Source organism: Crocodylus porosus, unplaced genomic scaffold (genome assembly GCF_001723895.1).
Source record: "Crocodylus porosus isolate Cpor-Errol unplaced genomic scaffold, CroPor_comp1, whole genome shotgun sequence".
Classification (NCBI taxonomy): domain Eukaryota; kingdom Metazoa; phylum Chordata; order Crocodylia; family Crocodylidae; genus Crocodylus; species Crocodylus porosus.
Window position 1 is genome coordinate 7,605,340 of NW_017728912.1, and position 18,204 is coordinate 7,623,543.

Sequence of the window (18,204 nt, forward strand, 5' to 3'; positions counted from 1 at the left end):
AATTTCCAGCCCCAGTCTACCTTAAGTAAACCCCAGCCTCAGTTCCTCAGCCAGCTTATCTGTAGTCTACCAGTTCTAATCCCGGTTCTGGCAACTTTCACTCCCTGCACTTTAACTCTCTCTCTCACCTGCACCTTCCCCCAAGTGTCCCAGGTACCCCAAGCACGCACACACACACACACTGTACCATCCAAATTAGGAACTTACCTGTGTGTATGTGTAGGTGAGTTGTATGTGTGTGAACTAGTGTGTGTGTGTGTGTGTGTGTGTATGTATATATATATGTCATTGTGTGCATGATATACGAATTAGTGATCTGTGTCTAACTTTTGTGGTGTATAGTGTATGTGCTTGAATTGGTGATAGGTATGCATGTGCCTAGGCTGGTTTGGATGTGTATGTGCCTGACCTGGTAGTGTGCGTATGTATGCACCTAATTGATTTGTGTGTTTGTATATGTGCAATTGTGTCATGCCCTCCTGTCTAACAGCGCAATATTAAGATCCTGAGAATTAGCCTGACCCCACAGGGCAACAACTGCAGTAAACATATAGTGTAGACATACCCACAGAATCCCAGTCTGATACTGCACCACAGCATGCATAGTTGTTGCATCTGACAAACTGGATACTGGGCAGATGAAGAAGACTCATGGAGACTGCTGTGTACTGTTTTAAAGAATTTTCTTTGCAGAGTAGGAGTCTCTTTGTACTCTTACAAATAGAAAAAAAAATCATCATATTGGCAATTCAGAATAATAGTAATCTAGCTGAGTACATTCGGTGTGTGTCAGAAATGTTTTACTTCCACAGTTGCTATAGGGTAAGGAATCATTCCCTTCCAATGGACTGCTGAACTATATTAAACATAGATGTAGATAGTTTCTATTGTAAAGATTTACATGTGACGTTGAGTTAGCTTTGTAGAGAACACAGTGTAACCGCTGATCATGTTTTACCATAAGAACGGCTTCAAGAAGTGTCCTAGCCTTAAGTCTGTGTTATTGCTGAGCAGATTATAGAGTTTAAAAAAAATAAAATGAGAGGGATTATCAAGATTTAGAAGTGGGGAAAGATAATCTTATAGAGCCGTGGTTCTCAAACTTTTTCTTTTCTTGGACCACTTGAAAATTGCTGAGGGTCTCAGCGGACCACTTAATCTCCGTCATCAGAAAAAATAAATTAAGTGCAGGGCCAAGTACAGATATTCTCGATTATTCCACAGGCTTTCTGCGGACCACCACCTGAACGGAGTTTGGTCCACAGAGCACAATCTGAGAACCTCTGTTATAGAGGAAAAGCAGGCCGGGGAGTAAAGAGATGCAGACTTTTTAATCATTATGCCATCAGTTTTAAATTATATTTGTAAATGATGTTGGGAATGTTGATGAAAATTTCGTAGTAGGACACAGAAGCACTCTTACATCTCTGTCCACCAAACTAATGAATTTATACTTTGGATATATTTGGTGTCTCATGAGAATTCACAGATGTATCCTAAAGTAAATTTCACCATTCGTATCCACGAATTGTGTTGTTTTTAACAAAGGCAGTGATGTTCAGTGTATGAGCTTCTCCTTAGCATTTAGTCAGAGGTGGGTGGTTCGGCCCTATTGTCCCTCAGGTCTGCTATTGGGGGCTGTGGGCATTGGTTCTTAAATTGCACGGGGAAGCTATCTCTCGGGCAGCATATTCAAAGCTGGCGGCTGTCAGCTTCCCCTTGCTATCCTCACCGCTCTGCCCAGTGGGGCAGCAGGGGTAGGGATTGCAAAGGACTCAGGATTTGGACCCAGTCTCTGGGAGGCTGTTCCCAAACCCAATTTCTAGCCCTGTCCGGCTTTCCTTTGCCCCCACTGCCAAGCTGAGTGGCACAGGCAAAGATGTCAAAGCTCTTGGGTTTGGGAACTCAGGTTGGGGAAGCTAGTGCTGCCCCAGTTCTCAGCCTCGCTGGCTTTAAATCACAACCCCTTTCCCCCTCCACCACAGCTCGTGACCCCATGGGCTTTAAATGCCAAGGAGACAGGGTCAGGGAGGTTGTCCCTACCCCTCAATCCATGCATTGCTGAACACAAGACTGTTCAAAGCTGGGAGGCTGCATATTGGCACTCTGTCCCCCTCCCAGCTTGGGGACAGAATACGTTATCAATTAATGGGCTTCCCTAAGGATGGGGGTGGCCAGAAAGCAGCCCCTCTAGTGGTACCTGGCTGGAGAGCTTGCCTGTGTAGGTCCCTGTCCAGAGGACTGGAATACATGTACACTCCAGCTCCTGGGCTATTTTTCTACCAGTAACAGTTTCAGAGAAATTCTTACCAGTAGAAATGATCGCCTGTCTGTGGCCCTTTTCTTCTTTCTCATATGCAAGTATGGTTCCAATGTGTAACAAGGCTTTAAGTTTGTGTTCTATATCACCAGTCAGCTGGATAGATGATTTTTTGGAACGTGATATTGGATAAAGTAAGATTTTTGGGAGGCAGGTGAGATTCATAGCCCCCATCTCATGAAGTGCAGAGGTAGTAAGTACCTGCCTTTTCAGGCCTTCATTCTTCTGAAATCAGGGCTCAATACTGAAACCTCTTGCCACAGCTATTTTTTGTAGTTTAGAGATGATATGAGCTGAGATTAGGAGATTGGGGTAGAATTTTTCAGGCCTCAGACTTGGCGAATGTACTCTGTGGGTCACCTACTCCTGTGGTCTCATGCAGAGAAAAAATGCAGAAAAGATTTTGACTGTTAATCACTCTGTAACACAGTTCCTCCTCTCTAAAACAGGGATTACAGCAGCACTGCCATTTGTCTGTCTTGTCAGTTTAAGCTGCCAGTTCTTCAGAGCTCAAACTAGCTTTCACTTTTGTATGCTTCTTAGTACAATGGGGCACTGTCCTAGCTGAGGCCTTTAAGCACTACAGAAATACAAATTTAACAATACTTTGCCTTTTAAGTAGAAAATATGGTAAAGAGTTTATCAAAATGTGTCAGTATTTTTTGCTTGAGCCACCATTTAGGAGTGATGGAGCACTGAAGGGATTTCATTGCAGCTCCAGAAACCTAAGATCAAGCCCTAGACTTGTGCCAATTAGTCTAGCACAGTCATTCAGGCTATGTGTGTCAAAGGCAGCCAGACATGATGGTATGTTGTTGGCCAGAAAAGCTGGTAGGCCCTAACTGCACGTCAGATGGGCCTCAAGGTTTCTTTGAAAACACAACCATTCAAGCATTCTGTGAAGACCAAGTGAAAAATGTTATCATCTCTGGATTCCATTTTGAACTTTAATGGATTAATATTAACTATAATGTTAATGTTATAGCATTAATGTTATAGTCTCTGTATTCCATTTTGAACTTTGTGAAGTAGTTCTTCTCCTGTTTTAAAATACCACATCTTAGAATTTAGTGCCTTAGTTGGCTAACATTGTATTTTCTGTAACCTAGCTGCGTTCCCCTCCTCACCCCCCATCCCTCCTATGTTAGTCCCTCGCTTGGGCAATCTGTATTTCCCTACTGGCTTTGTCATTTTTTGGGGTTCATAACTCTTAACATCTACTAAATTAGTACCACTTTCCTAGTTGGTACCAGATGACTGAATCCCCTTGAAGCCGGAAGATTTTACTAACTGTATCAGCAGCATTGGGCTTTCAGCTAAATTGTCTTCCTAGGAAATGTCCTAATTAAGTAGGCTTCCTAATTTAAATCTGCCCTGATTTAAGTGAAGTACACCATTGAACTCGTGTGAACATTCTCTGTTTTTGGTAGGTGATAGGATTAGTTATAGGCATTTTCTTAAGAACAGAAGAAATACAGTTGCAGTATGATGCCACCCCTCGCAGCCTAGTCGTGAAATATGCACGTTCTTCCTTCAAATGTGTTGGCAGAACATGGAAGTGCCCTAATATAAATGATTTAGATGCTGGAGTATAAAACATGCAGCATTGTCTCTTTAGCTTGTTGAGTCCCTAAGTGAAGCCATGGGTGCTCCTGTGGATAGCTAGATGGGGTACAATGTACTCTAGTACACTTTCTGTAGTTGAGAATTGTCATGGTTTGTTTTAAAAATAACAGGACATCTCTTAACATTCAGGGTACATTTTTCCAGCCTGAAGCATCATAGCAGTCTTTTTAAAGAAACTCTAGGAAGGGTGTTAACTTGATCAATGCTGTGTAGGAAGGAAGGCTCTTTCCTACTATTTTTTTCACTATGACTTTCACTGACATGATTAGGCTGGGAAAAGACTTACTGGCTGACAGCCCAGGACAACCGTGCAGTATCTCAAGTCATCTGGAACTCAAACCACACTGCCCAAGGGAGAACCATAACATAAAAACAATTTAGGTTATATACTGAAACTTATAAACATGGTTCAGTTAAAAATGTATTTTAAATAGTATTTGCATGCACTTGGGTTATATGTTTCCCTGAAATGGATGTTCTTTATGAGCTAATGAAACTTTAAAAAAAAAAAATAAACAATTTCCAAAAATATGGAAGACTTTTCTAAAAACATAGAAATGATTCCCTTTCACCTCAAATGTTTAAAGAGTTGGCTTCCAAAATATTTTTGACTTCCTTATAACATAATGCAGAGGTCCTGACACAGACAGAATTCCCATTGCCTCCCATATGAGTTTTGCTTGAATGAGGGCCTCAGAATTTGGGCCATTATTCAGCTTAGAAATTTTACATAAAAGACTTGGACTTTTTTTTTTGCCTTTAGAAAAAAACAGGATACTTAAATTGTGGGGTGGGAGGCTTTATTTATTTTATATGGATATTTTTCAGTTTGTAGTTAGGGATGGGGTTTATTTTCCTTTTTTCTGTTCTTATTTATATTTTATCTTTTATGCATTTATATATTTTGGTGTTACTATTGCCTTAGTTTATTGTGCCATTGCACCACATGTTCTTATGCTCTTGCAAAGACTGAAGAGCACTCCTAGCTTTACATGCTATGAGTAGTTCTACTGAGCACAAAATGGCTATTAGAAATTCATAGTTATGCATATGCATAAGACTGCAAAATTAGGGGTGCAACTTGTAACTATTTTCCATTGTTTAATTTTAAGTTGCTTTGTAGCACATCAGGAAAACATTCCTCTCAGAGCAACTTACATTGATAGTCAAATACACTAACCTATAGTTCTTGAAATCAATTTCTCAGTTAAAATTCAAAGCCATTGGATGGTACTGCTCACCATTACCTTTTCTAAGTAATAAAAAGTGAAAGGATACCTTTTCTTGCTATAAATTTTTAAAGAGCTAGCAAGATCATACCACAATGTAAAATAGTAAATTTATGTATTATTTATATTTTCTGTCTTTACTGATGTACTCTTAACTGAAGAGGAGATGTGGGGAAAAAAGACAATGGCTCATAAGCTAAGTTTTAACTTTCCAGCTTCAATTAAACAAGTCTGAAATTTTTAGGAAAATGTTCTGCTTCTTAAAAATGGTAACTCATATAATTTCAATAGCTAGGATCGGTTTCTTTTCATTTACTGGAAAGCTCTAACATCTGAGAATAACACTGTCTATTTATGACCTAACTGTTAGTGGGAAAGAGAGAAATTATCTTATTGTTGACTTGTTCCATATTTTGTTGTCTGATTTGTATGCTGTTCTCATAACAGGCTTTGATGAGACCTGGACGACTTGACAGAATCATCTACATCCCCTTGCCAGATGAAACCACTCGTCAAGAGATTTTTAAACTTCAGTTTCAATCAATGCCCATCAGTGATGAAGTCTGCTTGAAGGACCTCGTTCAGCACACACACAAGTATTCAGGAGCAGAGGTAAAATAATTTCTATTCTCCAAATGGCTCAGGAGTGAAAACATAGAGCTATCTTTGAAAAAAAAATACAACTTTAATTAAGATCAGTTCACGTAAGTGAAGGAAATTGTGAAGACAAATATATGTGAGAATACAGTGCCCTTTCTTTATGTGCACTTCCTTGGTGATTTGCCAGAAAGATAATCCAACATGAAGTCGCTATTCCAGGAGCAGTTTCAAGAATAGCCCTGGTCAAAGGGGGAGCAGAGGTAAGATGACCCCGCTGAAATTATATTGTGGGAGAGATAGTGAAAAGTGACAAAAGTGGTGAGACGGTATGGGTCCTCTGGACAGCTGAACTCAGCTTCCTGCTGATCTCTGAAGATCTTTCCTATTTGGAGGTATGATCATTAGCCTATTCTATGTAAAGGACAAAGAACTACAAAACAATGTGGGGAACTCTTTGAGGGAACACTACACATTTTCTTTCTAGAAAATATCTTTCCACAAAGGGGTCAGATTTGGAGGCTGAAACTAAAACTAGAAAAAGTAGTCTCAGTACAAGACAGAGGATGTTGAGTGTTGCAGTTCTGTGCTGGGGTGATGGGCTTGCAATATCCCAAGTTACATATTATGAGTTTGTGCTTTGAAGAAATTCTTAGGTTTATATTTTAGGGCATACTACAGTAGTGTTTGTGCAGTTGCTAGGCTTAGTAGTTGTGATAGCTCTTTCTGGATTAGGTTTCCTTTCCTTGTTAGTCCTGGCTCTGAATTATTCATATGTGTAGAATACTCATTGCACTGTATTATGCTGTATTAATCCCATGCTTCTGCCAGTCATGTACAGTGTTCAGGAAGAATTTTTTATTTCCCCTTAAAATGCCTTATTTGATATCTGGGATTCAGGGGAGGGGATGAATATATTAAACATACCAGGTTTGTTTATATGTATCTATATTAAAAGTACCAGGTTTATTTGTTGAGGTGCTTAGTGGTTGTGGTGTTAGAGGGGTCTGAGTCTAATGATGGAAAGTATCAGCCACCTGTAAGTAGACACTACTAACACTGTTATTATAGGCATAACTAGCACTGCATTTGTGGTTTTATAGACATAACTAGCACTGTAGGCAATCTGTAGTTAAGGTTACCTAAAGCTTTCTATTATAGGATCTCATTTTCATTTCCTTTTGATTGATCAGGCTAAAATTGTCCTTGCTAGAGGTCTGCCTGAGAATAAAACCAGGAAAAATATGTTGTTTTTCTCTCTTTAAAAAAAAAATGTTACATCCGTTTTGTTGGGGAACTCCATGCTTTGGAGCAGACTTGTCATCATCACTTTGCTGTCAGTGATATGACATTTGCCATTCTTGTGAGAATTCATCCAAATTTGTCTAAATTTTAAGCCTCTGAAAAGGTTAAAAACAATTAAGAAATATGTATGTTAAACTACCCTCTCTCCAGAGTGCAAGTGCTGGAGAAAGGATCGTTTAATTGAAAACATTTCTGGGGAGATCCTGTTAGATCTAGCTTATCCAAAGCAGTAATGGAAGGTTCCTGTAATTTAGCTGATGATTACAGAAAAGAAACTGTCCCCTGGCTGTGGCTTTATATGAAATCAAACCTTAAATTACTTAATCAATCACTGATTGCATCTAAAGACTAGTAGCAGGAATAAACTATTTTTACAGTAGCATTTATCATAACATGAGTTATGATCATATTATCTTTATTTTGCATCATTCAAAGAAGTGTTGCAATTGTGACAGAGCAGTACAGAGAGAACTTCTCAGTAAGTGTTACTTGGAAGTACATGTAAAAAATCTGACGGTTGGCACAGACTCTGCCCCGTTTCATTAAGCCTTTTCTTCCTGGTGTCTCCAGTTTCCCAGCTTTACAAATAGTTTCCGCTGCTGAATGGCAAGTTCCCATATCTACTGTTCTATCCTTTGTTTACCGATAAAATGGGAAATACTTGTTTTTGTGACTGTTAATATGCTGTATAAATAGGGAACTTCTCATAGAGGTGTCTTGCTCTATCCCAGAATGAGCTGAAGTAAAACAGTCTAGCATGCATAGAGACTTTATGCTTGGCATTTTTCATATCTGATATTTGTATCTTTTTCTTACCACTTACAATTTGTACCTCTTAATGAATATATAACAGATATATAAAAGAGAGAGAACAAAATGTATTTATTTTTACAGCTTTACAGTGAAAGGAGTGGGACATAACTTGCGAGAGCAAGATCCATAAGTGAATTGTGAAGTTTCTTCCTTCCCCTTCTAAGTGAAGTGCAAAAATCAAAAAACACCCTTGGGGGGGTCAGTCATATGTTAAGTATTTAGTAACTCAGCAATATGGGTCTAAGCCAAACCCTATATCTGAGCACTCCTAAGTTGTGGAGAAGTTTGGTTTAAAAAATGACCGTAACCTCTTATGTCATTCCCTAGTGCAGCCTCATGTTTATACTCAGTATATATGTGCTTGTAGCTCCTACGGTGTCTCAAGTGAACTCCTATAGATACAGCTTAAAGTACAAGTGGTATAAAGTCATACTTAGAACTTTTTTTAAATAGTAAGATTGGCTTCCTCTCCCATGCCAAGGATGGTTAGAAGAAGAATAAAGCATTCTAGGAGTCAGGAACCAACACAGAAAAGCATTCCCTCCCACCCCAAAGAGACTTCTCTGGCTTCTTCCTCCACTCCTCCCTAAGGCATTCCTCCTTCTGTCAAGAACACAGGCAAATTTTTCATGCAGCTGCTAGGAACAAGTCATTCACAAGGAAGGTCTGTTTTCTCTCATGAAAGGTCTGTAGTAACCAACTATCTGCCTTGTCATGTTCTTAGGTTGACTTATTGTCTCCCTTGATGCTTCATATTTCTGGTGGGGAGTTGGTCCCTTCAATCACAGTTCTCTTCTAGGAAGTTCTGTTAAAGATCCTCAGGGCTGCTGCCCCTGGACACAACAAAGCCATAGGAAACAATGAGAAGAATAAATAGTGCTTACGTTATTTCCGTCTTGACATCGCTGAAGCTTCTAGCAGTATCAGGGAGGAGAAATTGAGAAGTACTCATTGGATCTAATAAAAAAAAAAAAAAGCAAAAAAGGATCGTAAATTACCTAATCTTTCACAAAGTTATTTTCAGCATTTTTACCTTTTAACAAGGGTTAATGTAACAGCATCTCTAGTTACAAAAGAATTTGTGCTTATAAACCATTTTTTGGTGTTTCTGTGTTAATGTGATATACATAAGCAAGGTTTTAGGCCAGCTTTCCAAAGTTCCTAAAAGTTCTGTTTAGAAAAAAAAAATCACTATATTATATGGCAATTTAGTCATAACATTTCCTAGGGTGGTTTTCATTCTAGTGCCCCAGACCAAGGTGTTCTAGGCACAACTTTCAGTAGTTTATACGATTTATTTTTAACTATACTTCCTGCAGTCAAAACCAACATTTTAAAGTCAGAACCCATAACTTTTTAAAAAATCACTTGCTAGTTAACCTAAGTTCCTTAAATCTCACTCATTTTCTTCCATGAAGTCTTGAAATATATGACAGGCCTTAATAAGAGCTTACTTTCCTGGTCAGACATGGTTCAAGTGAGGTTTTCTTAATCATTTCCTATTTTCTCTAGTCTAACTTTATCCCAGCTACATAGTTTGTCCAATAAAAAATATAACCCTAAGAAATCTTTGCCTCTCACATAATTTCTGGACCATCACAGCTACAACATCACTCTTACAGCACTGTAATAGAAAATACAAACAGCCAAAGCCCCCAAAGCGCTAGTGGAAATAAAAACAAAATACCTGCTATCATTTTACTTATCCTGTAATACTGAAATTGTATGGTCTCAAAGAAGCGGGGATGTAGCTGGAACACATATTGGCATACAGGAGGAGGAACTACTACTTTTACAAATATAAAGAATGATGTTTTCTGTAGGTTTGAATTTGGAAAAAAATGGACTTACCATTTTTCTTCACAGCCTAAATAAGGAAAGGAATTACCTGAAGTTTCAGTGCTTGGAATTTGATTTGTGAATGGAGAACAGTGGGGACAGAGACCATCGTTTCTGCAGTTAAAATAACATTTAAGAAAATAGTTGGATAAATAAGGGGGAAAAATCAAAGGGCGAGGAAGTTGCCATTCATTACCTGAGCCCCAACACAAAATAACATGTGTATTTAAATTTAGAAGGCAAGAGCTGCAAAGAAGACAGTGAGCAGCACTTTAAGTGGCACATGGATTGTTTTAACTTAGATCTGGTTAGAAATGATACCAATGATGTCTCCTTTGGACAGGTATGTTAATGAAAAATGAGTTTATAAGAGAGTTTATTTTTAAATAAATGAAGAGCAGTTGGTGGCATGAGAGAAACGGCTGGCATCATCTGTATGGAATATCAGTTTCTATGCTTATAGGAAACAATAGTAACGAGAGAGAGACATAAATCTTTCATTTGTACTCAGTTGAAGCTGAAGAATTGATGTAAAAGTACCTTTCTTTCTTTCCAGTAACTCCCAGAGTAAACGTAGAACATGCAAAACAAAACGCCAACCAAGTTTCACTGTGGCTCACATGAAAGATAATTTGGTGCCAAAAAAGAAACTTTGCAGCAATGCACATGGTCAAGCAGTTTGCATATTCATTCCAAAATACAAAGGGCTGCTTTATTTTAATGTGATGGATTTTTTTATTTTTAAATCTGAACTTCTAAATAAATGCCTTCTAACCATATGAAAGAAGCCAACTTGCTAATAATAGAGGATTATGTTGTGAACAACACAACAGCAGATAATGGGCATAAGTAGTTGAACAAATGAAATTACCTTCCCAGTGAAGCATGCACTCTAAAGATGGGAGAGGTTGGGATAAAGAACAAAGTGATACAAAGTCTTTATACTTGCAATTCTTAAACAGGTCAATCTTCTAATGGGCTCTTCAGTTAAATTTAATCTGGACGCTGAATCAAGCCTATGCGGTGGTCAGAAATGATGTAAGGCTGAGACTGGTTGAGGACACAAAGAAAAATTTCAGGGGAAATGTGGATGAATCATAGGAAAGAAGATCCCTTTCACATTGTATATCCTGCACCATAAGTTTTCATATATGGGGAAAATGCATTTTTGCATTTGGTTTAAACTTGTAAACGTCTTGCTCCTGTAGTCACCCTAGTACCTGAATCTCAGATGGTTCATTTTGAAGCAGGAAAGTTTCAGCTGTAATGTCCCAATTCTGAAGATTCTGAGTGCTCCCATTTAGGTCATTTACAGCTGAGCATGTTCTGCATCTTACAGATCTCTGACTTCCTAAGATTAGACTCTGAATTGCATCTTTTAAGATATCATGACAGATACTTGTATTTTCAAGTAAATTTGTGAGAGAAGATGCTTGGTGGACAATATTAATGTTTTGTCCATGACCAAAGTTATTTAGACCTGACCTTACAGATAACTCTAGTACAGGGGTCAGCAGCGTTTTTGGGCAGTGCCAAAAACACCTGCAACCTCAACTTGTAAGATGTTGGTGTGTCAGGGCAGATGGTGGGGGAGCCACAAAAGGCGTGATCCTTGTGGCCCTTTCCTCACCATATACCCCGAGTTGCGCGTGCTGAGCAAATTGCTTTCACAAACCATGCTCTGGCACCTGTGCCAGGGGTTGCCCACTCTTGCTTTAGTATTCATTGAAGGTGCATTTAGCTCAACATCAAGTTACAATATTTTTATGTACAGATTGTTTTAGAATGGGGAACCACATAAGATTACAAAATAGCAAGACTAAGGTGCTGATCACCCCACATGTACCTTTTAAGTTTCTCTTGGAATGATACATCGAAACTATTAATTTCTGTCATTGTGAATGAATTTTTTTTGCGTGGGTGGACTGGAAAGAAAAAGATTTAGATTCTATCCAATAAAGGTAAGGTGGGACCACCATCTTCCTACTCACTTTTATGAGCTCTGAGGATGTATGTTTGGCACCAGTGGATGGAAGGTGAGGAAATAGCTGGCAGTCAAGATGTTTTCAGAATATCATTGTTCAGGATACATGAGGTGAATCCCATAAAAAAAAATTTAAGGAAGTATGGGTGAGATCCAAAGAAGACATTTAGACACCTTAAGTACAATTTAGTTGCTGGTTAGGTGCATAAAATCCAAATGAACAATCCATAAACTCCCTACTTAATCCTAAAGCTCTGATATTGCATATGCTATCATCTTGACTCTGTTGATCATCTTAGCACCTAGGTCCTACTTCAGCTTCGGGAAGAGGTAGTGTGAGTATAATCCACCTAGCAGTAGAGAGGATGAGCTGTTTCTCTGAGAGCTGGAAAGAGGATAGCTTAGAATGTTTTCCTCCAGTCATTCGGGCTATGTACAGACCGTCAAAAAGCCCAAGATGGAGTCAATTCAGTCTTTTCCTAAGCTGCGTAGATTGAACTGATAATGAACAGAATAGACATTTACTTCTGAGTTGGGAAAGACAGGCAGAAGCCTGCACTGGTAGAGGCCAAAAGGCAGGGCGTGCTCTAGCATGCCTCCCAGCCTGCCAACCATTACTGGGCCATCCCTGATCGACTGGCTGGCACATCCCCCCCAACACCCTGCTGTCCCCCCACAGGGGGGAGAAACAGTCCTCTGTCCCATGCTGGTCCTGAGCCAGGCATCTGCCCATGTGGGAAGAGCCCTAGGCCTCTGGGGATTTCCCCCAGCAAGCCTGGGATCTGCCTGAGCTGCAGGGGGGGCAAGGTCCTGGGCTCTGGAGGGCTGTGCTGAATGACCTGGGGAGCTTGCGCCAGGCTGCAGGGATGTTGACGACCCATAAAGGGCAGGGCCATGTCTCGCCACCTGGCACAAGCCCCTGGGCCTCCCAGCATGTCCCTCTAGAGCCTGGCACCAACAGCAGCTGGCAGGACCTGTTGGGTGACCCAGGAGGCTTGCAGTGAGTGGTGGCAGGGATAGGAGCACTCCATATAGGGAAGGATCATGCTCCACTGCCCAGCATGAGCCTCCTGGGTCTCCTGGCATATCTTGCTAGCTGCCACTGGTACTGGGCTCCAGGAGAACATGCCAGGCAGCCTGGGAGACTTGCGTCAGGCAGTGGAGCCTGATCCTTCCCTGTATGGAGTGCTCCTGTCCCTGCCACTGCCTGGTGTAAGCCCCCTGGGCCACCTCATGCATCCTGCCAGAGCCCTGTCCCAGTTGTAGCCAGCAAGACATGGCAGGCAGCCCAGAGACTTGTGCTGGACAGCAGGAACAGGAGTGTTCGGTAGCAGGGCAGGGGAAGCCTCTCCACCGTGCAGGCGCCTCCCATGCTGGCCCAGAGCCAAGGCCATGTGGCAGGAGGGCTCTGTTCCTGCCTCCCCGCTTCAGGTTGGAGGCAGAGACTGTCAAGGGGCAGGGCTGTGCAGCTGGCCTGGAGGAGATGGAGGACCCTCATGGCTTGGGGCCACTCCCAGTTGGACTGGCCCCAGCTGAAGGGGGAGGAGACCAGGCTAGGTTGGGTCTCCTTTCCCCTACTTCCTGCCCCCATGTCCTGCTCTGTGACCGCATGGGGCAGAGCCAGCCCAGCTGGGTAGAGCAGAGAAGCACTGGCAGAGGCTAGCCTGCCCCCCTGCACAGGCTCCTGGGATATGAAGGACTGTGACGTAATTGAGTTGGGAGGGGATCTGCGACATGTTCCATAGACCAGATTAACCTAAATCAGTTAAGACTGATACTACATCCATTCAGGCTGATCTTAAACTGAGTTCAGCCATTTGGAAACCAGTTTATATTTGCTGAACTTCTGTTCAGCTACAGGTTTAAACTGGTTTCTGATCACATAAATCGTTCTGTCCCTAGCCCAAAGGAAGAGGGAAAAGCTTTCTGAGACATGCCTGTGGACAAAGATGTGAAAAGAAGGGCTCATAGCCCTGGCAACATCCAGACAAGCAGTACCCCAGTGCTAGAACAGCTTCTTACTAAAAGGATTAAGCTCATATTTTCCAGAAAGTTTCACCAAAGCACCGACTGTCAGAGTTTGTTGTGTAAGGTTGTATTGGTTGTCTCCTTCCCCTTCTTCTCCTCCACTTTCCCACCTTACCATATCTCTATCAAAAATCCTCTGCAAGCATAACAGAAGCATGTGTGCACAATGAGCAGCCACCTGCAAGTGAGTGGAGTGGGTGCAGCTGGAAGCTGGAGCCAGAGCCTGGCTCACTGAGGCAGGAGCTGCCCAGCTGAATCTCTCCTGCTATTCAGAGTGGGGCAGCAGGAGGAGGAGCTGCAGCTGGAAGCAAGGGGAACAAAGCAGCTCCACCAGACCAGGCCCCAGCCAGTGCACACAGCTTCCAGTGGAGCTGTTATCAGTGTGGCTGCAGTCAGCTGGGTTCTGCTCTGCTCCCCTTGCCTCCAGTGGTGGCTCCTGCCCCTGCTGTGCCACCCTGGGTGAGTAGGCAGGGGGAAGCTTCAGCCAGGTAGCTCCTGCTGGAGGCAAAGGGCATAGAGAAGCGCAGGGAACAGGGTGCAGGGCTAGGCCGGTGGGTGCAGGCTGCCTGGGCAGGGCATGGCTTCATGTGGAGTGCTGCAGGGGAAGCCATGGACCGCACCACCTGGACAAGCTCTGTTGCGTGCTCCCCCCCCACCCCCTACTCTCCTCATCTCTGGCTGAGTCACAGGACCTAGCACCCAGGCAGCCCGCCCCCCAGACACGCACACACAAGCACCCCTTGTACCCTCTCTCTGTACAGCTGTGAAGGAAGCAGATCGCAGCTTCACCTGGGACCCAAGCCTGGGCTGTCTGCCCCACACCCTGGCCTCATGATTCTGCCCTCACCCACCCCTCCCACTCTCAAACATTGCTCCTCACCCTCCAAAAGCTCCATAGAGAGTTTTGGTATGTTGCTGAGGGGGGTTGGAGGTGCTGACCAAGCCCCTGACAGCTCAGCAAAGCTCCCTGTATGGCTCCTGGGCCCAAATAATTGCCTACCCCGGGCTATGAAGTGACAGAAATCAGCTCTGCTACCAGCTGCCTTTTTTCTCCTGTATTCGGCCAATGTTCCCTGTAATGAAAACATACAAGTTGCTGTTTAAAATCAGTACGAGATGAGAAATCCAGGATATAAGTCTTTTAGGGTGTCTGTATTCTCTATCTCTTTAATTTTGTGCTTTTAAGTTATTTACAGTAGACTTTTGTCTCTTTTTATTAAATTATACAAGTAAGTTCTAAAATTCTTTTATCATCCATTTTCAGCACACGTGCTATTGCAAAGGCAAGCACATGAAATTCAAAGCAAAAATGAGTTTGCAGCAAGCCAGGTATACAACAAAATAGACATCAGTCAAAAGCACTGGTTCTTTTCTACTTTTTAAAGTGTTTTATTGTCATAATCTAACGTTTATATAGGAACAGTCTGGGTACCTACTATAAAAAAATGATTTTCCTGCCACTGAAGTATTGTTTTGATTCAAAGTAATGAAACTGGCATTTGCTGTTATGAGCAAACAGGTATCACAGTAGCTCACAATTAAGTTTGCCTAATGCAATAACTTGGTTTTGATTTGACTGAGTTTGATAAGTTTCTTGATCATAGATGTAGAGTTTAGAGCAAGGTCTAAAAAAAAAATACCACAAAGCCACAAAAAAGGGGTTCAAGTGGATAGAGAACGAGCTTTGAGAATGAAACTAGTACTATAGGGTCAGATCTTCAACTGCATGCAGCTTGTGTAGGTGGTTGTAGCTCTCTTGATATTAATGAGATTGTCAAAGTCCAATAGCAGAAGATCTGGCCCTACATATTTACCTAACATTCCTGCTGACTCCATAAACTATTGTGCATATTCCTAAAAAGAAAAATATTTCCATGCGTTTAAAACTCCACTCTACTTTCTTCTATGGCTTAGATTTTAAGGCATGGCAGGAAGTTTTACTAAGAAGTCTGTTATGAGGTCTGTTACCAATACCTAGTAAATAAAAGACTAATATTCATATTTTATGGCTCTTAATAGCTAGGGACATATACATTCCATTCTACCTTTCCCTTAATCCATCTGTCAACTCACCCCTCCACCTGGCCAAACACAAAAAGCAAAAAAATAAAGGTAGCACGTACACATGGATTGTAATATCTGGTTAATAGATTTAGATTTTTACCTTGGTTGGCACAAAGAACATTTAAATTACAATACCTGAAGGCTAATTCATATAGGATGTTTATACCAGACTAAGCCATACTCAGGAACACCTTGTACTGCCCTACTTGTATTTCTGGTGCAGTGCCAGTTAAATTGCTGTCAAGCTTGAAGAAACACCAACAAAAAGGAAAGAGGAACTATATCCCTGGAAAGAAGAATCTGAAAAAGGAGGAGGAAGGGTTATAACAGATTGCTTTAATAAACTTCACTGTTGTTCCTGTGAACAAAGGAAGTGTATTTTAATTGCATAGCTTCCTGTTTGCATTTCATTGAACTGTGTGTGTATGTGTGTGTGTGTGTGTGTTTTTGTATATATAATATAGGATGTTTGCAATTCACAGTCATCAGCGTAACCATTTGTTTCTGTTGTGCAGATACCCTACCAATTAATCCTTGTAGCTGACAAAATCAACAATTCTGCCCTTTGATGAGGGATATCTTGTTTACGCACTGAACTGCAGATTAGACTTAAAAATCTTTCATTATTAAAGCTATGTTTGAACTTAATGCCCATTGACTGTTTCATTTGCAATCACTTTCATTTTATTAAAAAAATAGTATTTAAAAAAGTAAATGTTCAGTTCAGTTCACTGGTACTTTTTTTGAGTTGGTTGTTTTCAGCTGTAAGTATGGCATGTCATAATTCCCCCTGCCCATTCAGCTCTATCTGTAAATTTCTTTTAATGTAGGTATAATTTGGTTCCTACTTTAAAAGCCATCATATATCAGCATCTACGAAAATGTACTTGGGTTTGCAAGTGCTATATGCATTGTTCCTTTCTAGTAGTTCATGATTCTTGCACAATTTTGTTTTACCAAGTTTTTATGAAGGAATGGCTGCTTAAGATATATCCTCATTTTTTCCCTTTAATTTGTTTTTCCCTTAATTTCTCTTCTTTGACCTAAATATGGTAGTGTATCTAATAGACTGCAACGTAGGGTAAGCTTAGAAAGGCAATATTAGAGTTGCCGGATTTTTTGTTAAGATCAAGTTAGGCAGCAATAATTCTTAAGCAATTTGAGAAGCAGATCTGTATTTCGCACACATTCACCTAGCTGTGAGTCTGAGAACAGACAGAACTTCCAATGTTCACATTCCAACTAATGTTATTGATACTAGACATATTTTTGAATTATATTACATTAGCAAATAAATATTCTCCCAGTATTTCACTTACTTCCTCAGTTGGCTACATCATAAAAACAAAAGAAACGTAAGTATGGATGGGATCCATTGTTACTGTTCGGGGCTTCAAAAATAGAGCTATTAAAATCCATTGACTAATTTAATTTTTGTTGTTTTCGTAATGACCTTAAATGTTGGATTTTCAAAAGAGTAGTTATTGCATGTGTATTGCAGAGAGGAAAACTCATTTTGGTCTCTCTAACTGGGAGGCTTAAATCTAAAATAAACAAACAGGGGAAACAATTTTTTGACATTATATAAGCATTGCCTTCTGCAGCTTAGAAGAACCTAGCTGTGGCCTCCCAGAAGAGTCCCTGCTCACACCACTCTTCTTTCCCTTGTGTAAAAACTGTAGACATAAGATTCAGGTATTTCATAAACTTAATATTTTTTGTAACTACGTTGATAAGCTCCAAGCTGGTATGTGAAGGTTTGCTTATAAGATTTCTTTTGTTGGACTAACTGCATGGAATCTTGCACAGGTTTAGGAAGAAATTGTTGCTGTATAGTCTGGCTTTTTCTTTAGTTTGTGGATTTTCCATTGTAAGCATTGGATATCAATATTTTCCATGTTACAGAAATGTTATAGTGATGTTAGAGCCTAGTTTTAGGAGGAAAGCCTTAGTCTCCATGAAGATTTTATTATGGGAGCAGCAGCTCGAGCTTCTTACTGGTCTAGCTTCTTTACTTTTCTCTATAATTGACATAATATGATTCCCATGTTTCCTGCAATTTGTGGTAGCTGTGACAAATAAGCCTTTCTAAATCACTGAGAAGATATGAACTAGGTAGAATAATAGACTAATTTTAAATGTGTATGGTTGAAATACAAATAAGTTTTAATCTTAACAAGAGTTGCTTTCTTTTATTTGTACAAAGGCTTTGGCATTTAAGACTTATGTCTCAGCTGTGTTCAGTCACTGTAAATCATGTGGGATGTGGGCAGTGGGGTTCCATAGGGCTCGGTCCTCGGGCCCGCACTATTCAACATCTTCATCGGTGACTTGGACGAGGGGGTAAAAAGCACCCTGTTCAAATTTGCTGATGACACTAAGATGTGGGGGGATGTGGG

General features: G+C 40.8%; 1 protein-coding gene across 4 annotated transcripts in view; it reads left to right on the forward strand.

Moving 5' to 3' along the window:
- Positions 1-18,204, forward strand: part of SPATA5 (spermatogenesis associated 5) — a 325,571-nt gene that overhangs the window by 258,223 nt on the left and 49,144 nt on the right. For all 4 annotated transcript variants that reach the window (XM_019534019.1, XM_019534017.1, XM_019534018.1 and 1 more), the window contains one exon: positions 5,623-5,787. In XM_019534019.1, coding sequence (XP_019389564.1) covers positions 5,623-5,787 — 165 coding nt within the window. The remainder of the gene's footprint in view (positions 1-5,622; positions 5,788-18,204) is intronic.